The sequence below is a fragment of the Salmo trutta genome, chromosome 28, assembly GCF_901001165.1.
Source record: "Salmo trutta chromosome 28, fSalTru1.1, whole genome shotgun sequence".
Lineage (NCBI taxonomy): Eukaryota > Metazoa > Chordata > Actinopteri > Salmoniformes > Salmonidae > Salmo > Salmo trutta.
Window position 1 is genome coordinate 6,492,148 of NC_042984.1, and position 26,419 is coordinate 6,518,566.

General features: G+C 47.4%; 1 protein-coding gene across 2 annotated transcripts in view; it reads left to right on the forward strand.

Annotated features, from left to right (window-relative positions):
- The first annotated feature begins 1,489 nt into the window (after nt 1-1,489).
- LOC115165329 (sortilin) overlaps nt 1,490-26,419 on the forward strand; it is a 39,413-nt gene continuing 14,483 nt past the window's right edge. The window contains exons 1-6 of one of the 2 annotated variants that reach the window (XM_029718400.1): nt 1,490-2,064; nt 23,521-23,580; nt 24,899-24,972; nt 25,075-25,177; nt 25,472-25,633; nt 26,276-26,349. In XM_029718400.1, coding sequence (XP_029574260.1) covers nt 1,798-2,064; nt 23,521-23,580; nt 24,899-24,972; nt 25,075-25,177; nt 25,472-25,633; nt 26,276-26,349 — 740 coding nt within the window. In that variant the 5' untranslated portion in view covers nt 1,490-1,797. The remainder of the gene's footprint in view (nt 2,065-23,520; nt 23,581-24,898; nt 24,973-25,074; nt 25,178-25,471; nt 25,634-26,275; nt 26,350-26,419) is intronic. The other variant, XM_029718399.1, reaches the window with a different exon arrangement.

Genomic DNA, 26,419 nt, shown 5'->3' on the forward strand with positions numbered 1-26,419 from the left:
CTGATTATTACTACCCACTGATCCAACATGGTCACATAAACTACACCTGATAGAGCCTGACACAACTAGGCTGGCTATGCCATCACATAAACTGCACCTGATAGAGCCTGACCCAACTAGGCTGGCTATGCCATCACATAAACTACACCTGATATCTGAAGAGCCTGACACAACTTGGCTGGCTATGCCATCACATAAACTACACCTGATATCTGAAGAGCCTGACACAACTTGGCTGGCTATGCCATCACATAAACTACATCTGATATCTGATAGAGCCTGACACAACTAGGCTGGCTATGCCACCACATAAACTACACCTGATAGAGCCTGACACCACTAGGCTGGCTATGCCATCACATAAACTACACCTGATATCTGAAGAGCCTGTCACAACTAGGCTGGCTATGCCATCACATAAACTACACCTGATATCTGAAGAGCCTGACACAACTAGGCTGGCTATGCCATCACATAAACTACACCTGATAGAGCCTGACCCAACTAGGCTGGCTATGCCATCACATAAACTACACCTGATATCTGATAGAGCCTGACACTACTAGGCCGGCTATGCCATCACATAAACTACACCTGATAGAGCCTGACATAACTAGACTGGCTATGCCATCACATAAACTACACCTGATATCTGATAGAGCCTGCCACTACTAGGCTGGCTATGCCATCACATAAACTACACCTGATAGAGCCTGACACCACTAGGCTGGCTATGCCATCACATAAACTACACCTGATATCTGAAGAGCCTGTCACAACTAGGCTGGCTATGCCATCACATAAACTACACCTGATATCTGAAGAGCCTGACACAACTAGGCTGGCTATGCCACCACATAAACTACACCTGATAGAGCCTGACACCACTAGGCTGGCTATGCCATCACATAAACTACACCTGATATCTGAAGAGCCTGTCACAACTAGGCTGGCTATGCCATCACATAAACTACACCTGATATCTGAAGAGCCTGACACAACTAGGCTGGCTATGCCATCACATAAACTACACCTGATAGAGCCTGACACAACTAGGCTGGCTATGCCATCACATAAACTACACCTGATATCTGAAGAGCCTGTCACAACTAGGCTGGCTATGCCATCACATAAACTACACCTGATATCTGAAGAGCCTGACACAACTAGGCTGGCTATGCCATCACATAAACTTGTTTCCTTGTGCTTATTTTTCTCATGTTTTGCATGCTTATAAACATGTATTCCTATTCATGTATATTTAATTTGATAATTGTACATATTCGGAATCATACATATTAACAAATATTGATCAAGCTCACTGAAGGGACAAATCCTTCCATAATATAATAGCTGTCGTGCCCTTAACCAAGCTGGCAAAGCTATTTGTGAGATGGGATGTGCTATTGAGGTCTTAACCAATCAGAAGACAAATTTCTCGTGTCAAACACAGTAAAAGCCAATCACAGTGGGCTGTCTGCAAAGGGCTATCCAATATCAATGCCATTGACAGAATTTCTGGCCAAGCAGTTGCACGGTGGACAATTGGACGTAATGCATCTCGGCAAATTAATGCGCCTGATTTGTTTTTAGAAACGGAGTTTATGACCGGTGGAGAGCGTACAAAGCCGCAGTAGACTACCACTCGCTGTCAGGGATACTGGTTGTTGTTGTTGATGTCATCGGTAGTCTTGTTCAACCGGAGCGACCGTCAATTTATAGTCAGGATTACTAGAATAACAAAATAAAGCCTACAATAAAAGTAGCTAGGTTTTTTTGGGGGGGCGCACAGTGAGTATGGGAATTCTAACGTACTGTGTTTTACTTTTTATATTCCAGCATTTGACGTCAGCTTATGATTTTAGAGAAGGACTAGATAACAACGGACGCTATGAATTTGTGAAAGATCCTAGTTTGAATATCGAAAAGAGATCTGCATATGTAGAATTGGACCAGTTTGACTCTGAATCACCCGACCACATTCGGAGCAGGAGAAGCGCTGATCAAGGGGACTGTAAAAGTCTCCAGGGATTCGACACCAAGTTAACTAACAACACCCACACCGTAAGTTAACCCTGCAGGTCCGGTTTGACTTCTCTTCTCACCGGTATAATAGGCTAATGTTCTGCAGGTGACACGTTACCTGGATAATTATCCTCACAATAAGAAAATGACTTGGGTTTTAACAGTACAACAGATTTTAGTTTTTTACCGTTAACATGCAACTAACCACACATGATCTATTCGCCAGCTTCTTGCATGAGATCAATCTGTCATGTTTCACAGCTCACTCAATTTTAGTCAAGCCAGTTGATACTGACACAAGTAGGCTACTGTCTTTAAAGATGACGTCAACCCAAATACAGAGCAGGATTATGGGTTAATATTTAGTTTAGCATCTCTGTAGCTAATTGTTTAAGGGTACCTGTAAATAATCTAGCAAGTTTAATCTTTAGTGAGTTTCGCATCCAGTTGGTCTGTAATACAGTTGTAATACAGCATAGGTATACAATGATCAATTCTACTGGTGTATCTTGCCCAGGGCCTAACTGCATTGAGGCCAGTATCTAGTCAGTCTAGTGTATGTACACACATACTTACAGTGGGGTCCCGAAATTATTGACACCCTTGATGAAGATGAACAATAATGTGTAAAATGAATAATTAAAATACTGAGCTATTGTATGCTCAAATCTTTGGGGGAAATTGTTATTTTATACTAGTACAATTGCTCAGAGAAAGAGGTATTGTTTAACAAGTCAGCTTTTTTCTTGTAAAATAAAGTAGTCCAAAGTGTAGTATTTGGTCCCATATCTAGCGCTCAATGACTAGATAAAGCTTATGAATCTACAAACTTGTTGGATGCATTTGCAGTTGTGTTTCAGATAAATTTGTGCACAATAACAATGAATGGTAATAATATATTGTCATTTTTGGAGTCAATTTTTTTCGTAATCATGGTAGCATCCACATTAATGTAGAAGTGTTTAGAGGAGTTTGTAGAGTCACAAACTTGATGTAGTCATTGCGTGCTAGGAATATGGGACCAAATACTAAACTTTTGACTAGTTTATTTATAAGAATCTTTAGGGGTGTCAATAATTGTTGACCCCTACCTTTTTTTGGAGAAAATAAATGATTTACTTGTTAAACAAAATATATTTCTCTGAGGAATTGTATTAGTATAAAATACTATCATTTCCACATTGATTTGAGCCTACGATAGTTCAGCGTTTTTAATAGTTTATTTTATACAGTCATTATTGCTCATCTTTATCAAGGGTGTCAGTAATATCAGACCCTGTTGTATGTGTCTCTCACCTCTTCTCTACTAGTTAGGAATCTGACCTATATTTCCTCCTAGGGATGATGATGATGCTGCTGTACTTCATACTAGGCCTGGCCTAACTGCCGTCGTTTCATTTTCTGCTTCAGTGTGTACAGAGGGGGAAATTAGCATTCTTTTTTTCAATAAGAGAACAGGTGAAACCTAGTGTTCGTTTGGCAATTTAGGTGACTCATAGAATTCTGTTACCTATAGTTCTGACTAGGCCTGGCCTGACTTCTTAGTTTTCATGATCTGCCTCCTCTGTGTGTCTGGAGGCCTATGGGTGGTTTTATATAGGCAATCTGGTTTTTCATGAATTTCTATTGCCTGTGCGTATAGAGGAAGTGTGTGTGTGTGCGTTTGGTTGTTAGGCAATTAGGTTGCAAGATACACAAATGCAAAGTGTTTCTGCATTTGAAAGCACATTCTTAACATTTAGACTATACAGTAGAACAGATGCATTGGGGCTAGACCCATATTCCTATGCTTTTGACTATACATTCTTAACATTTAGATTATGCGGTAGGCAGAAGTGATTTCAAATTGGGAGTATATTATGAAGTTCTTGCCACTGACTGGCCACCCCTCATAGCCTGGTTCCTCTCTAGGTTTCTTCCTAGGTTCTGGTCTTTCTAGAGAGTTTTTCCTAGCCACCGTGCTTCTATACTTGCACTGCTTGCTGTTTGGGGTTTTAGGCTGGGTTTCTGTACAGCACTTTGTGACATCAGCTGATGTAAGAAGGACTTTATAAATACATTTGACTGACTGTCTTTTTCTTAATGATGTTGTCCTCAACCACTGTGTAGCTAGCTCTAACTAAGGATGTGGTGTAATTTAGGATCACCAGATGTCTTTTGGAGGCAGGGCTATCTTACTATCCGGCTGTGTCAACATTGGACAGATAGACCAGCTTAACCACGTCTTACCCAATGCATCCGCATTCTACTCCGCTAACAAACAGCATACCCACAGACAACTCGTTGAGTTAGTTCGTAGTTCCTGCTAAGAATTTGTGTATGACCAGTTCTTGACCCCCCCCCCCCACACACAACTGTCCTTCATTTCCTGTAACAAGTAGCAACAAATTGTATTTAGTATAAACTTTTAGTTGGAATTAGTACCTTTTTTTAAAAAAATATAATGTCCTTCTAAATAATAGGTTCCTCCTATGTCTGACTGTGTATGATGTTATGATAATTACATCAGCCAGCTCGTCATGCATCAGAGGAGGAGGACTAAAGATCCCGAAAAAGTCTGATGCATCTGCAGCCACGGCCTATAGTTGATGCATCAGATAAACGCCAGGCATGGAACGCCAGGACCTGAGGGAAAAGAGCAGGGACACCACCTCTGACACCGGTTAAACCCCTCACCCCCACCTTCCCAGCACACCATTATTTTCTGTGCACCAAGATGCAAATTTACTGTTGGAGAAAAAGGCCCTTTTTATAATATAACCATATTAACTGTTGCCATGTGGACTAGACTACAGTTCAGCAGAGGTGTTTTTAGGACTTCCACATGGGGATTTTCCTTTAGCAGGGTCCACTTGTGGTAAGTTCAATTGATTGGACATGATTTGGAAAGGCAAAAACCAAGCCATGAGGTCAAAGGAATTGTCTGTAGAGCTCTGAGACAGGATTGTGTCGAAGCACAGATCTGGGGAAGGGTACCAAAACATTTCTGCAGCATAGAAGGTCCCCAAGAACACAGTGGCCTCCATCATGCTTAAATGGAAGAAGTTTGGAACCACAAAGACACTTCCTAGAGCTGGCCGCCCGGCCAAACTTAGCAATCGGGGGAGAAGGGCCTTGGTCAGGGAGGTGACCAAGAACCAGATGGTCACTTTGACAGAGCTCCAGGGTTCCTCTGTGGAGATGGGAGAACCTTCCAGAAGGACAACCATCTCTGCAGCACTCTACCAGTCAGGCCTTTATGGTAGAGTGGCCAGACAGAAGCAACTCCACAGTAAAAAGCACATGGAGTTTCTAAAAGGCACCTAAAGACTCTCAGACCATGAGAAACAACATTCATTGTTTGGTTGATTGGTTGTTTTTCAGCAGGCAGGGACTGGGAAACTAGTCAGGATCGAGGGAAAGATGAACGGAGCAAAGTACAGAGAGATCCTTGATGAAAACTTGCTCCAGAGCTTTCAGGACCTCAGACTGGGGCGAAGGTTCACCTTCTACAGGACAATGACCCTAAGCACTCAGCCAAGACAATGCAGGGGTGGCTTTGGGGCAAGTCTCTATGTCCTTGAATGGCCCGGACTTGAACCCGATCTAACATCTCTGGAGAGACGTGAAAATAGCGTGCAGCAAAGGTCACCATCAAAACTGACAGAGCTTGAGAGGATCTGCAGAGATTAATGGGAGAAACTCCCCAAATACAGGTGTGCCAAGCTTGAAGCGCCACACCCAAGAAGACTCGAGGCTGTAATCGCTGCCAAAGGTGCTTCAAGAAAGTACGGAGTACCTTCCAGTTCTCTGCTGCCAATGACTGGAACGAACTGCAAAAATCACTGAAGCTGGAGACTTATATCTCCCTCACTAGCTTTAAGCACCAGCTGTCAGATCACTGCACTTGTACATAGCCCATCTGTAAATACCCCATCCAACTACCTCATCCCCATACTGTATTTATGTATTTATCTTGCTCCTTTGCACCCCAGTATCTCTACTTGCACATTCATCTTCTGCACATCTATCACTCCAGTGTTTAATTGCTAGATTGTAATTACTTCGCCACCATGGCCTATTTATTGCCTTACCTCCCTTACCTCATTTGCACACACTGTATATAGACTTTTTCTACTGTATTATTGACTGTATGTTTGTTTATTCCATGTGTGTTGTATGTGTCGAACTGCTTTGCTTTATCTTGGCCAATGTCGCAGTTGTAAATGAGAACTTGTTCTCAACTGGCCTACCTGGTTAAATACAGGTTAAATAAAAAAAATGGTCTGAATAATTAAATGTGACATTTCAGTTTTTTTTATTTGTAGTACATTTGCAAAAATGTCAACTTGTTTTTGCTTTGTCATTATGGGATATTGAGTGTAGGTTGATGAGGGGGGGGGGGGGGGGGAAACTATTTTATCAATTTTAGAATATGGCTGTAATGTAAAAAGTGAAGGGGTCTGAATACTTACCGACTGTATGTTATGGTGTGGGCTGCATTTTCCTGGTATGATTTAGGTCCACTTATAAAATCTATGCCAAGGTGCATTGATGCTGTTCTGGCAGCTTGTGGTATCACAACACCCATTTAAGACCCTTATTGTGGTGTTTCCTTCGTTTTGGCAAAAACCTGTATGTGCTTCTGATAACTTAATCCACAGCAATTAAAAAATATATATTTATATATAACGAATGATCCTTTGTGGCTCCTGTGGTTGAATTGAAATATTTTGCCTCTTTGACCTATTTTACTTTTTTTCCCCCTATTTTCTATATTTTGTAGAATAATAGTGAAGACCTCAACTATGAAATAACACATGGACTCATGTAGTAACCGAAAATCAAAATATATTTGAGATTCTTCAGTAGCCACCCTTTGCCTTGATGACAGCTTTGCAATGACAAAACTGCACATTATAGTGGCCTTTTATTGTCCGCAGCACAAGGTGTAAATTTGAGAAGGATAAGCTCATTCGGCTCATGAAACATGGGACCAACACTTTACATATTGCGTTTTTATATTTTTGTTCAGTGTATAAATGGATAAATCCATTGACGTCACACCATTCATTCCTATGTGAAGACTCCATGGCGCGTTTGAAATCAAGGAAGTAGATTTTTACCAACATTGATGGCATGTCGTGGAGGATATTTTCAAGACATAACATGCCCAGTTTGAGCTAGTCCAGGAAGTGACGTTGAAGGCTAGCTCAGTGCTGCCCCCTCTCATTAAGGATCTCAAGATGAAGGCCAACCTGGGTACTGCAGGCTGTCGGTAGCAACTCAATTATCCTTAACTTCTTCTGTGTTTACACAAGATGTCCTGATTTTTTTTTATTTAAAAAAAAAAAAAAAAATTATAATAGAAGCAAGTATTCGTTCCATGATTTATTGTCTTAGAGAAAAATGTATTTATACAAATATTGTCAATTACCGATTTTAATTATAATGGTGTTCCTGCTTTCTGGATCTTCATAGCTTCAATGAGAGGGGCAGTTGCTCTCCCCTCGGTCCAATATACTGCTGTTTGGGTACCGTACAGTAGAGCTCTGCTACCCGACATTATACATTGGGTTATGGCCAGGTAGGTCCTGTTTTTGTTAGTTTTTTTTCTCATCAATACCTAGGGTACGGGTAGATCATCCCAAAATTGATCACAACATTTTTTTAAATTGAGCCATTTTGCACCTGCTCAATCATGTCTGACTAAGATCATTTAGCAGATGCTCTTATCCAGAGCAGTAGTAACTAGGCAAGTCAATTTAAGAACAAATTGTTATTTTACAATGACGGCCTACCAGAAGGTAAAAGGCCTCCTGCGTGGACAGGGACTGGGATTAAAAATGTAGGACGAAACACACATCACTACAAGAGAGACAACACAACATAGAGACCTACAGTAAGACAACAGCATGGCAGCAACACATGAAAACACAGCATAGTAGCAGCACAACATGACAACAACATGGTAGCAACACAACATGGCAGCAGCACAACATGGTAGCAGCACAAAACATGAAAGAAACATTATTGGGCACAGACAACAGCACAAAAGGCAAGAAGGTAGAGACAACAATACATCACACGAAGCAGCCACAACTGTCAGTAAGAGTGTCCATGAGTGAGTCTTTGAATGAAGAGAGATAAAACTGTCCAGTTTGAGTGTTTGTTGCAGCTCGTTCCAGTCGCTAGCTGCAGTGAACTGGAAAGAGGAGAGACCCAGGGATGTGTGTGCTTTGGGGATCTTTAACAGAATGTGACTGGCAGAACTGGTGTTGTATGTGGAGGATGAGGGCTGCAGTAGATATCTCAGATAGGGGAGCGTGAGGCCTGATCAGATCAGCCCAAGTGGAGCCATTGCTATGGATACTCAGACTCAGAGAGCCATGAGAAGACTGCATGCAGAGCAAGCTGCGCGCAGGGAGCGAGTGACTGACGTAGAGGAGCAGCTAATGGATTTACTAACAGAATAAGTGATTTTGGGGTTTCGGGCTGGGCCTTTTTAAATTTGGCAGAAGCAATCAGGCCTGGATAGGGTAGGGCCTGAACATTCACAGGCATGGGTAAGGCTTCAGATTCATGCCCGTACAGGACTCTACCATACAACATAGTTCCAGAGCAGTTTATAGCAGACCTGGGTTTAAATACTATTTGAAGTCTTTTGAGAGTTTGCCTGTTGCAATAGAAACAGCCAACCCACTTGGACACTTCAGGCAATCTCAATAAAGCACAGATGTATTTGAACTCAGGTCTGGTTTCTAGACCCAGCTGTAGGACTGTTTTAGGTACAGTTCTGTTCCAGAGCGTTACAGGACTACTGGCTGCAGCCTGGGTCTAATCTATGGATGAGTACACAAATGTACACAAATTTAACAGACATTCTTATTCAGAGAGTGCATACATGTGTTGCTACCATGCTGTGTTGGCATGTTTTGCTGCCTTGTTTTGCTGCCTTGTTATGTTGTCGTCTTAGGTCTCTCTTTATGTAGTGTTGTGTTGTCTCTCTTGTTGTGATGTGTGTTTTTGTCCTATATTTATTTATATTGTATTATTTTTTTATCCCAGCCCCCGTCTCCGCAGGAGGACTTTTGCCCTTTTGGTAGGCCGTCATTGTAAATAAGAATTTCCTTATAATTGACTTGCCTAGTTAAAGAAAGGTTTAAATAAAATACATGTTCATACTGGCCCCTCGTGGGAATCGAACCCCCTGGCGTTACAAGCACCATGTTCTACCAACTGAGCCACACAGGACCTCGATGAGATTGAGAGTTTATTTTAAGTGGGTTATTCAGGCCAGCAGGACCAACAAGCTCATGTGTACAGGGCAAAAATGGAAAATTATTTCAATCAATGTCATTTATGTCACTTAGTTTTAAATGTTGTATGACATCGTCCCACCCATGAACTGTTATTGAAGACTTCATGACATGGAGTTTGACTCTTTATTTAAAGTGGGGTTGGGAAAGGTATGTTGGTGCAGCTTCTGGCAGTGAGGACACTGTCTTAATGAACTCTTTATGCAGACATAATGACATGGACCTAATCATATCCAGGTTTGTCCCTTCTTTTTCCAGAAGGTTTGACAGTTGATTGACAGTTTGGGACTGGTTGTGCTAGTCCAGCCTCAGCCTGTGAGAACATTAAGGGTCTGAAGCCTATGCTACTGGTCGGCACGCTAAGGATTAAGGGTACTTGATTGTGTACACTTTAACACTTCACTGTCTACATAAGATGTTTTGTAATACTTAGAGGGTTAGGCATGGTACAGAATTAGGTTTGGAGAGGCACGGTAATGCATTAGGTTGGGAGAGGGAGAGGTATGGTACAGCACTAGGTTGGGAGAGGGAGAGGTATGGTACAGCACTAGGTTGGGAGAGGGAGAGGTATGGTACAGCATTAGGTTGGGAGAGGGAGAGGTATGGTACAGCATTAGGTTGGGAGAGGGAGAGGTATGGTACAGCATTAGGTTGGGAGAGGTATGGTACAGCATTAGGTTGGGAGAGGTATGGTACAGCATTAGGTTGGGAGAGGGAGAGGTATGGTACAGAATTAGGTTTGGAGAGGCATGGTAATGCATTAGGTTGGGAGAGGGAGAGGCATGGTACAGCATTAGGTTGGGAGAGGGAGAGGTATGGAACAGCACTAGGTTGGGAGAGGGAGAGGTATGGTACAGCATTAGGTTGGGAGAGGGAGAGGTATGGTACAGCACTAGGTTGGGAGAGGGCGAGGTATGGTACAGCACTAGGTTGGGAGAGGGCGAGGTATGGTACAGCACTAGGTTGGGAGAGGGAGAGGTATGGTACAGCACTAGGTTGGGAGAGGGAGAGGTATGGTACAGCACTAGGTTGGGAGAGGTATGGTACAGCACTAGGTTGGGAGAGGTATGGTACAGCACTAGGTTGGGAGAGGTATGGTACAGCACTAGGTTGGGAGAGGTATGGTACAGCACTAGGTTGGGAGAGGCATGGTACAGCACTAGGTTGGGAGAGGCATGGTACAGCACTAGGTTGGGAGAGGCATGGTACAGCACTAGGTTGGGAGAGGCATGGTACAGCACTAGGTTGGGAGAGGTATGGTACAGCACTAGGTTGGGAGAGGCATGGTACAGCACTAGGTTGGGAGAGGCATGGTACAGCACTAGGTTGGGAGAGGCATGGTACAGCACTAGGTTGGGAGAGGGAGAGGTATGGTACAGCATTAGGTTGGGAGAGGGAGAGGTATGGTACAGAACTAGGTTGGGAGAGGGAGAGGTATGGTACAACACTAGGTTGGGAGAGGGAGAGGTATGGTACAGCATTAGGTTGGGAGAGGGAGAGTTATGGTACAGCACTAGGTTGGGAGAGGTATGGTACAGCACTAGGTTGGGAGAGGGAGAGGTATGGTACAGTATTAGGTTGGGAGAGGGAGAGGTATGGTACAGTATTAGGTTGGGAGAGGGAGAGGTATGGTACAGCATTAGGTTGGGAGAGGGAGAGGTATGGTACAGCATTAGGTTGGGAGAGGTATGATACAACACTAGGTTGGGAGAGGGAGAGGTATGGTACAGCATTAGGTTGGGAGAGGTATGGTACAGTATTAGGTTGGGAGAGGGAGAGGTATGGTACAACATTAGGTTGGGAGAGGTATGGTACAGTATTAGGTTGGGAGAGGGAGAGGCATGGTACAGCACTAGGTTGGGAGAGGGAGAGGTATGGTACAGCATTAGGTTGGGAGAGGTATGGTACAGCACTAGGTTGGGAGAGGGAGAGGTATGGTACAGCATTAGGTTGGGAGAGGGAGAGGTATGGTACAGCATTAGGTTGGGAGAGGGAGAGGTATGGTACAGCATTAGGTTGGGGGAGGTATGGTACAGCACTAGGTTGGGAGAGGTATGGTACAACACTAGGTTGGGAGAGGGAGAGGTATGGTACAGCACTAGGTTGGGAGAGGGAGAGGTATGGTACAGCACTAGGTTGGGAGAGGTATGGTACAGCACTAGGTTGGGAGAGGTATGGTACAGCACTAGGTTGGGAGAGGTATGGTACAGCACTAGGTTGGGGGAGGTATGGTACAGCACTAGGTTGGGAGAGGTATGGTACAGCACTAGGTTGGGAGAGGGAGAGGTATGGTACAGCATTAGGTTGGGAGAGGTATGGTACAGCACTAGGTTGGGAGAGGGAGAGGCATGGTACAGCACTAGGTTGGGAGGGGTATGGTACAGCATTAGGTTGGGAGAGGTATGGTACAGCACTAGGTTGGGAGAGGGAGAGGTATGGTACAGCACTAGGTTGGGAGGGGTATGGTACAGCACTAGGTTGGGAGAGGGAGAGGTATGGTACAGCACTAGGTTGGGAGAGGGAGAGGTATGGTACAGTATTAGGTTGGGAGAGGGAGAGGTATGGTACAGCATTAGGTTGGGAGAGGGAGAGGTATGGTACAGCATTAGGTTGGGAGAGGTATGGTACAACACTAGGTTGGGAGAGGGAGAGGTATGGTACAGCATTAGGTTGGGAGAGGGAGAGGTATGGTACAGCACTAGGTTGGGAGAGGTATGGCACAGCATTAGGTTGGGAGAGGGAGAGGTATGGTACAGTATTAGGTTGGGAGAGGGAGAGGTATGGTACAACATTAGGTTGGGAGAGGTATGGTACAGTATTAGGTTGGGAGAGGGAGAGGCATGGTACAGCACTAGGTTGGGAGAGGGAGAGGTATGGTACAGCATTAGGTTGGGAGAGGTATGGTACAGCACTAGGTTGGGAGAGGGAGAGGTATGGTACAGCATTAGGTTGGGAGAGGGAGAGGTATGGTACAGCATTAGGTTGGGGGAGGTATGGTACAGCACTAGCTTGGGAGAGGTATGGTACAACACTAGGTTGGGAGAGGGAGAGGTATGGTACAGCACTAGGTTGGGAGAGGTATGGTACAGCACTAGGTTGGGAGGGGTATGGTACAGCACTAGGTTGGGAGAGGTATGGTACAGCACTAGGTTGGGAGAGGTATGGTACAGCACTAGGTTGGGAGAGGTATGGTACAGCACTAGGTTGGGAGAGGTATGGTACAGCACTAGGTTGGGAGGGGTATGGTACAGCACTAGGTTGGGAGAGGTATGGTACAGCACTAGGTTGGGAGAGGTATGGTACAGCACTAGGTTGGGAGAGGTATGGTACAGCACTAGGTTGGGAGAGGTATGGTACAGCACTAGGTTGGGAGAGGGAGAGGTATGGTACAGCATTAGGTTGGGAGAGGTATGGTACAGCATTAGGTAGGGAGAGGGAGAGGCATGGTACAGCACTAGGTTGGGAGAGGGAGAGGCATGGTACAGCACTAGGTTGGGAGGGGTATGGTACAGCACTAGGTTGGGAGAGGTATGGTACAGCACTAGGTTGGGAGAGGTATGGTACAGCACTAGGTTGGGAGGGGTATGGTACAGCACTAGGTTGGGAGAGGTATGGTACAGCACTAGGTTGGGAGAGGTATGGTACAGCACTAGGTTGGGAGAGGGAGAGGTATGGTACAGCATTAGGTTGGGAGAGGGAGAGGTATGGTACAGCATTAGGTTGGGAGAGGTATGGTACAGCATTAGGTTGGGAGAGGGAGAGGTATGGTACAGCACTAGGTTGGGAGAGGGAGAGGTATGGTACAGCATTAGGTTGGGAGAGGGAGAGGTATGGTACAGCACTAGGTTGGGAGAGGGAGAGGTATGGTACAGCATTAGGTTGGGAGAGGTATGGTACAGCATTAGGTTGGGAGAGGTATGGTACAGCATTAGGTTGGGAGAGGGAGAGGTATGGTACAGCATTAGGTTGGGAGAGGGAGAGGTATGGTACAGCACTAGGTTGGGGGAGTTATGGTACAGCACTAGGTTGGGAGAGGTATGGTACAGCACTAGGTTGGGAGAGGTATGGTACAGCACTAGGTTGGGAGAGGTATGGTACAGCACTAGGTTGGGAGAGGTATGGTACAGCACTAGGTTGGGAGAGGTATGGTACAGCACTAGGTTGGGAGAGGTATGGTACAGCACTAGGTTGGGAGAGGTATGGTACAGCACTAGGTTGGGAGAGGTATGGTACAGCACTAGGTTGGGAGAGGTATGGTACAGCACTAGGTTGGGAGAGGGAGAGGCATGGTACAGCATTAGGTTGGGAGAGGGAGAGGCATGGTACAGCATTAGGTTGGGAGAGGGAGAGGTATGGTACAGCATTAGGTTGGGAGAGGTATGGTACAGCATTAGGTTGGGAGAGGCATGGTACAGCATTAGGTTGGGAGAGGGAGAGGCATGGTACAGCATTAGGTTGGGAGAGGTATGGTACAGCATTAGGTTGGGAGAGGGAGAGGTATGGTACAGCATTAGGTTGGGAGAGGGAGAGTTATGGTACAGCACTAGGTTGGGAGAGGTATGGTACAGCACTAGGTTGGGAGAGGGAGAGGTATGGTACAGCACTAGGTTGGGAGAGGTATGGTACAGCACTAGGTTGGGAGAGGGAGAGGTATGGTACAGTATTAGGTTGGGAGAGGGAGAGGTATGGTACAACATTAGGTTGGGAGAGGGAGAGGTATGGTACAGCATTAGGTTGGGAGAGGTATGGTACAACACTAGGTTGGGAGAGGGAGAGGTATGGTACAGCATTAGGTTGGGAGAGGGAGAGGTATGGTACAGCACTAGGTTGGGAGAGGTATGGTACAGCATTAGGTTGGGAGAGGTATGGTACAGTATTAGGTTGGGAGAGGGAGAGGTATGGTACAACATTAGGTTGGGAGAGGTATGGTACAGTATTAGGTTGGGAGAGGGAGAGGCATGGTACAGCACTAGGTTGGGAGAGGGAGAGGTATGGTACAGCATTAGGTTGGGAGAGGTATGGTACAGCACTAGGTTGGGAGAGGGAGAGGTATGGTACAGCATTAGGTTGGGAGAGGGAGAGGTATGGTACAGCATTAGGTTGGGGGAGGTATGGTACAGCACTAGGTTGGGAGAGGTATGGTACAACACTAGGTTGGGAGAGGGAGAGGTATGGTACAGCACTAGGTTGGGAGAGGGAGAGGTATGGTACAGCACTAGGTTGGGAGAGGTATGGTACAGCACTAGGTTGGGAGGGGTATGGTACAGCACTAGGTTGGGAGAGGTATGGTACAGCACTAGGTTGGGAGAGGTATGGTACAGCACTAGGTTGGGAGGGGTATGGTACAGCACTAGGTTGGGAGGGGTATGGTACAGCACTAGGTTGGGAGAGGTATGGTACAGCACTAGGTTGGGAGAGGTATGGTACAGCACTAGGTTGGGAGAGGTATGGTACAGCACTAGGTTGGGAGAGGTATGGTACAGCACTAGGTTGGGAGAGGTATGGTACAGCACTAGGTTGGGAGAGGTATGGTACAGCACTAGGTTGGGAGAGGTATGGTACAGCACTAGGTTGGGAGAGGCATGGTACAGCACTAGGTTGGGAGGGGTATGGTACAGCACTAGGTTGGGAGAGGTATGGTACAGCACTAGGTTGGGAGAGGGAGAGGTATGGTACAGCATTAGGTTGGGAGAGGGAGAGGTATGGTACAGCATTAGGTTGGGAGAGGTATGGTACAGCATTAGGTTGGGAGAGGGAGAGGTATGGTACAGCACTAGGTTGGGGGAGTTATTGTACAGCACTAGGTTGGGAGAGGTATGGTACAGCACTAGGTTGGGAGAGGTATGGTACAGCACTAGGTTGGGAGAGGTATGGTACAACACTAGGTTGGGAGAGGGAGAGGCATGGTACAGCACTAGGTTGGGAGAGGGAGAGGTATGGTACAGCATTAGGTTGGGAGAGGGAGAGGTATGGTACAGCATTAGGTTGGGAGAGGTATGGTACAGCATTAGGTTGGGAGAGGGAGAGGTATGGTACAGCACTAGGTTGGGAGAGGGAGAGGTATGGTACAGCATTAGGTTGGGAGAGGGAGAGGTATGGTACAGCACTAGGTTGGGAGAGGGAGAGGTATGGTACAGCATTAGGTTGGGAGAGGGAGAGGTATGGTACAGCACTAGGTTGGGAGAGGGAGAGGTATGGTACAGCATTAGGTTGGGAGAGGGAGAGGTATGGTACAGCACTAGGTTGGGGGAGTTATTGTACAGCACTAGGTTGGGAGAGGTATGGTACAACACTAGGTTGGGAGAGGGAGAGGTATGGTACAGCACTAGGTTGGGAGAGGTATGGTACAGCACTAGGTTGGGAGAGGTATGGTACAGCACTAGGTTGGGAGAGGTATGGTACAGCACTAGGTTGGGAGAGGTATGGTACAGCACTAGGTTGGGAGAGGTATGGTACAGCACTAGGTTGGGAGAGGTATGGTACAGCACTAGGTTGGGAGAGGTATGGTACAGCACTAGGTTGGGAGAGGTATGGTACAGCACTAGGTTGGGAGAGGTATGGTACAGCACTAGGTTGGGAGAGGTATGGTACAGCACTAGGTTGGGAGAGGTATGGTACAGCACTAGGTTGGGAGAGGTATGGTACAGCATTAGGTTGGGAGAGGGAGAGGTATGGTACAGCACTAGGTTGGGAGAGGGAGAGGTATGGTACAGCATTAGGTTGGGAGAGGGAGAGGTATGGTACAGCACTAGGTTGGGAGAGGGAGAGGTATGGTACAGCATTAGGTTGGGAGAGGGAGAGGTATGGTACAGCACTAGGTTGGGAGAGGGAGAGGTATGGTACAGCATTAGGTTGGGAGAGGGAGAGGTATGGTACAGCACTAGGTTGGGGGAGTTATTGTACAGCACTAGGTTGGGAGAGGTATGGTACAACACTAGGTTGGGAGAGGGAGAGGTATGGTACAGCACTAGGTTGGGAGAGGTATGGTACAGCACTAGGTTGGGAGAGGTATGGTACAGCACTAGGTTGGGAGAGGTATGGTACAGCACTAGGTTGGGAGAGGTATGGTACAGCACTAGGTTGGGAGAGGTATGGTACAGCACTAGGTTGGGAGAGGTATGGTACAGCACTAGGTTGGGAGAGGTATGGTACAGCACTAGGTTGGGAGAGGTATGGTACAGCACTAGGTTGGGAGAGGTATGGTACAGCACTAGGTTGGGAGAGGTATGGTACAGCACTAGGTTGGGAGAGGTATGGTACAGCACTAGGTTGGGAGAGGTATGGTACAGCACTAGGTTGGGAGAGGTATGGTACAGCACTAGGTTGGGAGAGGTATGGTACAGCACTAGGTTGGGAGAGGTATGGTACAGCACTAGGTTGGGAGAGGGAGAGGTATGGTACAGCACTAGGTTGGGAGAGGGAGAGGTATGGTACAGCACTAGGTTGGGAGAGGGAGAGGTATGGTACAGCATTAGGTTGGGAGAGGTATGGTACAGCATTAGGTTGGGAGAGGGAGAGGCATGGTACAGCATTAGGTTGGGAGAGGGAGAGGCATGGTACAGCATTAGGTTGGGAGAGGGAGAGGTATGGTACAGCATTAGGTTGGGAGAGGTATGGTACAGCATTAGGTTGGGAGAGGGAGAGGCATGGTACAGCATTAGGTTGGGAGAGGTATGGTACAGCATTAGGTTGGGAGAGGGAGAGGTATGGTACAGCATTAGGTTGGGAGAGGTATGGTACAGCATTAGGTTGGGAGAGGTATGGTACAGCATTAGGTTGGGAGAGGTATGGTACAGCATTAGGTTGGGAGAGGTATGGTACAGCATTAGGTTGGGAGAGGGAGAGGCATGGTACAGCATTAGGTTGGGAGAGGGAGAGGTATGGTACAGCATTAGGTTGGGAGAGGTATGGTACAGCACTAGGTTGGGAGAGGTATGGTACAGCACTAGGTTGGGAGAGGTATGGTACAGCACTAGGTTGGGAGAGGTATGGTACAGCACTAGGTTGGGAGAGGTATGGTACAGCACTAGGTTGGGAGAGGGAGAGGTATGGTACAGCATTAGGTTGGGAGAGGGAGAGGTATGGTACAGCACTAGGTTGGGAGAGGTATGGTACAGCATTAGGTTGGGAGAGGTATGGTACAGCATTGGGTTGGGAGAGGGAGAGGTATGGTACAGCACTAGGTTGGGAGAGGGAGAGGTATGGTACAGCATTAGGTTGGGAGAGGGAGAGGTATGGTACAGCACTAGGTTGGGAGAGGTATGGTACAGCATTAGGTTGGGAGAGGTATGGTACAGCATTGGGTTGGGAGAGGGAGAGGTATGGTACAGCACTAGGTTGGGAGAGGTATGGTACAGCATTAGGTTGGGAGAGGTATGGTACAGCATTAGGTTGGGAGAGGGAGAGGCATGGTACAGCACTAGGTTGGGAGAGGGAGAGGTATGGTACAGCATTAGGTTGGGAGAGGGAGAGGTATGGTACAGCATTAGGTTGGGAGAGGGAGAGGTATGGTACAGCATTAGGTTGGGAGAGGGAGAGGTATGGTACAGCATTAGGTTGGGAGAGGTATGGTACAGCATTAGGTTGGGAGAGGTATGGTACAGCATTAAGTTGGGAGAGGTATGGTACAGCATTAGGTTGGGAGAGGGAGAGGTATGGTACAGCACTAGGTTGGGAGAGGTATGGTACAGCATTAGGTTGGGAGAGGGAGAGGTATGGTACAGCATTAGGTTGGGAGAGGGAGAGGTATGGTACAGCACTAGGTTGGGAGAGGGAGAGGTATGGTACAGCATTAGGTTGGGAGAGGGAGAGGTATGGTACAGCACTAGGTTGGGGGAGTTATGGTACAGCACTAGGTTGGGAGAGGTATGGTACAACACTAGGTTGGGAGAGGGAGAGGTATGGTACAGCACTAGGTTGGGCGAGGGAGAGGTATGGTACAGCATTAGGTTGGGAGAGGGAGAGGTATGGTACAGCACTAGGTTGGGGGAGTTATGGTACAGCACTAGGTTGGGAGAGGTATGGTACAACACTAGGTTGGGAGAGGGAGAGGTATGGTACAGCACTAGGTTGGGCGAGGGAGAGGTATGGTACAGCATTAGGTTGGGAGAGGGAGAGGTATGGTACAGCACTAGGTTGGGAGAGGTATGGCACAGCACTAGGTTGGGAGAGGTATGGTACAGCACTAGGTTGGGAGAGGTATGGTACAGCACTAGGTTGGGAGATGGTATGGTACAGCACTAGGTTGGGAGGTATGGTACAGCACTAGGTTGGGAGAGGTATGGTACAGCACTAGGTTGGGAGAGGTATGGTACAGCACTAGGTTGGGAGAGGTATGGTACAGCACTAGGTTGGGAGAGGTATGGTACAGCACTAGGTTGGGAGAGGTATGGTACAGCACTAGGTTGGGAGAGGTATGGTACAGCACTAGGTTGGGAGAGGTATGGTACAGCACTAGGTTGGGAGAGGTATGGTACAGCACTAGGTTGGGAGAGGTATGGTACAGCACTAGGTTGGGAGAGGTATGGTACAGCACTAGGTTGGGAGAGGTATGGTACAGCACTAGGTTGGGAGAGGTATGGTACAGCACTAGGTTGGGAGAGGTATGGTACAGCACTAGGTTGGGAGAGGTATGGTACAGCACTAGGTTGGGAGAGGTATGGTACAGCACTAGGTTGGGAGAGGTATGGTACAGCACTAGGTTGGGAGAGGTATGGTACAGCACTAGGTTGGGAGAGGTATGGTACAGCACTAGGTTGGGAGAGGTATGGTACAGCACTAGGTTGGGAGAGGTATGGTACAGCACTAGGTTGGGAGAGGTATGGTACAGCACTAGGTTGGGAGAGGTATGGTACAGCACTAGGTTGGGAGAGGTATGGTACAGCACTAGGTTGGGAGAGGTATGGTACAGCACTAGGTTGGGAGAGGTATGGTACAGCACTAGGTTGGGAGAGGTATGGTACAGCACTAGGTTGGGAGAGGTATGGTACAGCACTAGGTTGGGAGAGGTATGGTACAGCACTAGGTTGGGAGAGGTATGGTACAGCACTAGGTTGGGAGAGGTATGGTACAGCACTAGGTTGGGAGAGGTATGGTACAGCACTAGGTTGGGAGAGGTATGGTACAGCACTAGGTTGGGAGAGGTATGGTACAGCACTAGGTTGGGAGAGGTATGGTACAGCACTAGGTTGGGAGAGGTATGGTACAGCACTAGGTTGGGAGAGGTATGGTACAGCACTAGGTTGGGAGAGGTATGGTACAGCACTAGGTTGGGAGAGGTATGGTACAGCACTAGGTTGGGAGAGGTATGGTACAGCATTAGGTTGGGAGAGGTATGGTACAGCATTAGGTTGGGATAGGGAGAGGCATGGTACAGCACTAGGTTGGGAGAGGGAGAGGTATGGTACAGCATTAGGTTGGGAGAGGGAGAGGTATGGTACAGCATTAGGTTGGGAGGGGAGAGGCATGGTACAGCATTAGGTTGGGAGAGGGAGAGGTATGGTACAGCATTAGGTTGGGAGAGGGAGAGGCATGGTACAGCATTAGGTTGGGAGAGGGAGAGGCATGGTACAGCATTAGGTTGGGAGAGGGAGAGGCATGGTACAGCATTAGGTTGGGAGAGGGAGAGGCATGGTACAGCATTAGGTTGGGAGAGGGAGAGGCATGGTACAGCATTAGGTTGGGAGAGGGAGAGGCATGGTACAGCATTAGGTTGGGAGAGGGAGAGGTATGGTACAGCATTAGGTTGGGAGAGGGAGAGGCATGGTACAGCATTAGGTTGGGAGAGGGAGAGGCATGGTACAGCATTAGGTTGGGAGAGGGAGAAGCATGGTACAGCATTAGGTTGGGAGAGGCATGGTACAGCATTAGGTTGGGAGAGGGAGAGGTATGGTACAGCATTAGGTTGGGAGAGGTATGGTACAGCACTAGGTTGGGAGAGGGAGAGGTATGGTACAGCATTAGGTTGGGAGAGGGAGAGGCATGGTACAGCACTAGGTATGGTACAGCACTAGGTTGGGAGAGGGAGAGGTATGGTACAGCACTAGGTTGGGAGAGGTATGGTACAGCACTAGGTTGGGAGAGGTATGGTACAGCACTAGGTTGGGAGAGGGAGAGGTATGGTACAGCACTAGGTTGGGAGAGGGAGAGGTATGGTACAGCACTAGGTTGGGAGAGGGAGAGGTATGGTACAGCATTAGGTTGGGAGAGGTATGGTACAGCATTAGGTTGGGAGAGGGAGAGGCATGGTACAGCATTAGGTTGGGAGAGGGAGAGGCATGGTACAGCATTAGGTTGGGAGAGGGAGAGGTATGGTACAGCACTAGGTTGGGAGAGGGAGAGGTATGGTACAGCACTAGGTTGGGAGAGGGAGAGGTATGGTACAGCATTAGGTTGGGAGAGGTATGGTACAGCATTAGGTTGGGAGAGGGAGAGGCATGGTACAGCATTAGGTTGGGAGAGGGAGAGGCATGGTACAGCATTAGGTTGGGAGAGGGAGAGGTATGGTACAGCATTAGGTTGGGAGAGGTATGGTACAGCATTAGGTTGGGAGAGGGAGAGGCATGGTACAGCATTAGGTTGGGAGAGGTATGGTACAGCATTAGGTATGGTACAGCACTAGGTTGGGAGAGGGAGAGGTATGGTACAGCACTAGGTTGGGAGAGGTATGGTACAGCACTAGGTTGGGAGAGGTATGGTACAGCACTAGGTTGGGAGAGGTATGGTACAGCATTGGGTTGGGAGAGGGAGAGGTATGGTACAGCACTAGGTTGGGAGAGGGAGAGGTATGGTGCAGCATTAGGTTGGGAGAGGGAGAGGTATGGTACAGCATTAGGTTGGGAGAGGTATGGTACAGCACTAGGTTGGGAGAGGTATGGTACAGGGTTGGGAGAGGGAGAGGTATGGTACAGCACTAGGTTGGGAGAGGGAGAGGTATGGTACAGCACTAGGTTGGGAGATGGAGAGGTATGGTACAGCATTGGGTTGGGAGAGGTATGGTACAGCACTAGGTTGGGAGAGGTATGGTACAGCATTGGGTTGGGAGAGGGAGAGGTATGGTACAGCATTGGGTTGGGAGAGGGAGAGGTATGGTACAGCATTGGGTTGGGAGAGGGAGAGGTATGGTACAGCATTGGGTTGGGAGAGGGAGAGTTATGGTACAGCATTGGGTTGGGAGAGGGAGAGGTATGGTACAGCATTGGGTTGGGAGAGGGAGAGGTATCGTACAGCTCTAGGTAGGGAGAGGGAAAGGTATGGTACAGCTCTAGGTAGGGAGAGGGAGAGGTATGGTACAGCACTAGGTTGGGAGACGGAGAGGTATGGTACAGCATTAGGTTGGGAGAGGGAGAGGTATGGTACAGCACTAGGTTGGGAGAGGGAGAGGTATGGTACAGCATTGGGTTGGGAGAGGGAGAGGTATGGTACAGCACTAGGTTGGGAGAGGGAGAGGTATGGTACAGCATTAGGTTGAGAGAGGGAGAGGTATGGTACAGCATTAGGTTGGGAGAGGTATGGTACAGCATTAGGTTGGGAGAGGGAGAGGTATGGTACAGCATTAGGTTGGGAGAGGGAGAGGCATGGTACAGCATTAGGTTGGGAGAGGGAGAGGTATGGTACAGCATTAGGTTGGTAGAGGGAGAGGTATGGTACAGCATTAGGTTGGGAGAGGTATGGTACAGCATTAGGTTGGGAGAGGTATGGTACAGCACTAGGTTGGGAGAGGGAGAGGTATGGTACAGCATTAGGTTGGGAGAGGGAGAGGCATGGTACAGCATTAGGTTGGGAGAGGGAGAGGTATGGTACGGCACTAGGTATGGTACAGCACTAGGTTGGGAGAGGTATGGTACAGCACTAGGTTGGGAGAGGTATGGTACAGCACTAGGTTGGGAGAGGTATGGTGCAGCATTAGGTTGGGAGAGGTATGGTACAGCACTAGGTTGGGAGAGGGAGAGGCATGGTACAGCATTAGGTTGGGAGAGAGAGAGGCATGGTACAGCATTAGGTTGGGAGAGGGAGAGGCATGGTACAGCATTAGGTTGGGAGAGGGAGAGGCATGGTACAGCATTAGGTTGGGAGAGGGAGAGGTATGGTACAGCATTAGGTTGGGAGAGGGAGAGGTATGGTACAGCATTAGGTTGGGAGAGGGAGAGGTATGGTACAGCATTAGGTTGGGAGAGGGAGAGGTATGGTACAGCATTAGGTTGGGAGAGGGAGAGGCATGGTACAGCATTAGGTTGGGAGAGGGAGAGGTATGGTACAGCATTAGGTTGGGAGAGGGAGAGGTATGGTACAGCATTAGGTTGGGAGAGGGAGAGGTATGGTACAGCATTAGGTTGGGAGAGGGAGAGGTATGGTACAGCATTAGGTTGGGAGAGGGAGAGGTATGGTACAGCATTAGGTTGGGAGAGGGAGAGGTATGGTACAGCATTAGGTTGGGAGAGGGAGAGGTATGGTACAGCATTAGGTAGGGAGAGGCATGGTACAGCATTAGGTTGGGAGAGGGAGAGGCATGGTACAGCATTAGGTTGGGAGAGGGAGAGGTATGGTACAGCATTAGGTTGGGAGAGGGAGAGGTATGGTACAGCATTAGGTTGGGAGAGGTATGGTACAGCACTAGGTTGGGAGAGGCATGGTACAGCATTAGGTTGGGAGAGGGAGAGGCATGGTACAGCATTAGGTTGGGAGAGGGAGAGGTATGGTACAGCATTAGGTTGGGAGAGGGAGAGGTATGGTACAGCATTAGGTTGGGAGAGGGAGAGGTATGGTACAGCACTAGGTTGGGAGAGGGAGAGGTATGGTACAGCACTAGGTTGGGAGAGGGAGAGGTATGGTACAGCACTAGGTTGGGAGAGGTATGGTACAGCACTAGGTTGGGAGAGGGAGAGGTATGGTACAGCACTAGGTTGGGAGAGGGAGAGGTATGGTACAGCATTAGCTTCACGTCTGGGTGAACAGATGCTACTAGCATGTGAACACAGTCAGATTAGGGGAATTACTTTATTACTATATGAGGCCTACATTATCAGACCCACTGCTGCTAGTATTTAAGGTCATGTATGAATGTAACCATTTCTGGATGACTCACACACTGCATGAGTAATATGATGGCTTACACATGATGTTATACACAATGTTGTGATGGACATCAGTCTGTGAACAATAAACAGAACGTGTCTGCTTTTCTCTCTTTTCCTCTCAGTTTTCCTTCAATGACCTGAGTGGGTCCGTGTCACTGGCCTGGGTTGGAGACTCCACCGGGGTGAGTTTGGTGTTCCATTCTGTCCCTATTACGTACTGATATAACTACATGATCCTTATGTCAAACCAGTCTCAAACTTATAGATGGAATAGAAGTGTTGTATAACTATCCTTACTGGTGTTCTATAGTAGACCTTACTGGTGTTCTATAGTAGACCTTACTGGTGTTCTATAGTAGACCTTACTGGTGTTCTATAGTAGACCTTACTGGTGTTCTATAGTAGACCTTACTGGTGTTCTATAGTAGACCTTACTGGTGTTCTATAGTAGACCTTACTGGTGTTCTATAGTAGACCTTACTGGGGTTCTATAGTAGACCTTACTGGGGTTCTATACCAGACCTTACTGGGGTTCTATAGTAGACCTTACTGGTGTTCTATAGTAGACCTTACTGGTGTTCTATACCAGACCTTACTGGGGTTCTATACCAGACCTTACTGGGGTTCTATACCAGACCTTACTGGGGTTCTATACCAGACCTTACTGGGGTTGTATACCAGACCTTACTGGGGTTCTATACCAGACCTTACTGGGGTTCTATACCAGACCTTACTGGGGTTCTATACCAGACCTTACTGGGGTTCTATACCAGACCTTACTGGGGTTCTATACCAGACCTTACTGGGGTTCTATACCAGACCTTACTGGGGTTCTATACCAGACCTTACTGGGGTTCTATAGTAGACCTTACTGGGGTTCTATAGTAGACCTTACTGGGGTTCTATAGTAGACCTTACTGGGGTTCTATAGTAGACCTTACTGGGGTTCTATAGTAGACCTTACTGGGGTTCTATAGTAGACCTTACTGGTGTTCTATAGTAGACCTTACTGGGGTTCTATAGTAGACCTTACTGGGGTTCTATACCAGACCTTACTGGGGTTCTATAGTAGACCTTACTGGGGTTCTATAGTAGACCTTACTGGTGTTCTATAGTAGACCTTACTGGGGTTCTATACCAGACCTTACTGGGGTTCTATACCAGACCTTACTGGGGTTCTATACCAGACCTTACTGGGGTTCTATACCAGACCTTAGTGGGGTTCTATACCAGACCTTACTGGGGTTCTATAGTAGACCTTACTGGTGTTCTATACCAGACCTTACAAGGGGTTTTATAGTAGACCTTACCGCCGCGCTCTATGCCAGTCCTTACTGGGGGCTCTATGCCAGTCCTTACTGGGGGCTCTATGCCAGTCCTTACTGGGGGCTCTATGCCAGACCTTACGGCCGCGCTCTATGCCAGTCCTTATTGGGGGCTCTATGCCAGTCCTTACTGGGGGCTCTATGCCAGTCCTAAAGCTAGACTTGTTCTCTACAGGTCATCCTGGCTTTGACAACATTCCAGGTTCCATTCTTCATGTTGAGATTCGCCCAGTCCAAACTCTATCGAAGGTAAGAGCAGACTGATTCATCACCAGTTGTGTCAAAGATTTTCTGTGGTAAAATATAGCCAGATATTATTTGAGTTGTTGAATATTAAGTGTGCTTCCTCAGTGAGAACTATGGGAAGTCGTTCCAGGATGTCACAAACCTCATCAACAACACTTTCATCAGGACAGAGTTCGGCATCGCCATCGGACCAGAGAACTCTGGGAAGGTAAGATGCGTTTTTAGAACCTGTGAACTATCTTACGTGTTAATGGCATGTTCTAGAAGACACGTTTCTGAAAATAATGGCAACACTTTACTGAAAGACTGCAGGTATAACTTTGTTAGTTTTCTAAGCATGTATGAACCTTTACTGTCCCGTATCAAGGCTAATAATATGTTATATCTCCCTAATGTATCAAAAGACGTGTGATTGTTGTAGACCACTGTTCAATGTTCAGAATCGTTCTATGAGTTCAATGGGACATATCATCATTTGGTTTGCCTGTCCTGCTCCTCCCAGGTGATCCTGACAGGTGATGTGTCTGGCAGCCTGGGATCTCGTATCTTTATCTCCAAAGACTTTGGGAACAGCTTTGAACACCAGGATCTTCCCTTCAACCCCCTGATGCAGATCACATACAACCCCAGAGACGCCAACGTTCTCCTGGTTATCAGCAACACTGTGAGTCTGGGGGGGGGGGGGGTGGAGGGTGAGGTGTACTACAAATTATTCTTCTCCTAACACCCAGACCCATCGACACACATAACCTATCAGTACTTTTACAACACCAGTGGTCTAGTCAGCCTCATGTACCTCTCAGGGTTGATAGAAGCTGTTTAGAGCCTCTCTGTCGAAATCACTTTATTTAGAGCTAAAGTGAAATGTTTCTTACAGAAGAAATATGAGAAACGTATACATGAGCGTGGTAGCAATTGAATGGGAACAGTTTGGAGATCATGGGAAAATGATTAGACCAAAGGTGAGGACACAACAGTTCATCTGACACAAGATTGAATACAAACATTACAGAAGCCAGCCGCGCCAATGTGTCGGAAGAAACACTGTTCAACTGACGACCGAAGTCATACTGCAGGCGCCTGGCCCGCCACAAGAGCGCAATGAGCCAAGTAAAGCTCCCGGGCCAAACCATCCCCCAACTCGGATGACACCTGGGCCTCCCGATCACGGCCGGTTGTGACACCCTGGGATCAAACCCGGGTCTGTAGTGACGCCTCAAGCACTGCGATGCATTGCCTTAGACCGCTGGCGCCACTCGGGAGGCCCAAATTATGTATTTTTAATACCCTTTTAAACCCTTTACAGAACGAGCTCTGGCTGTCAGAGGACTTTGGAGAGAACTGGAGGAAGATCCACGACATGGTGTGTCTGTTCAAATGGTAAGAGACATCAACTTTGGGTAAAGAGACATCAACTTTGGGCAAAGATATATAGCAGAGAGACATCAAC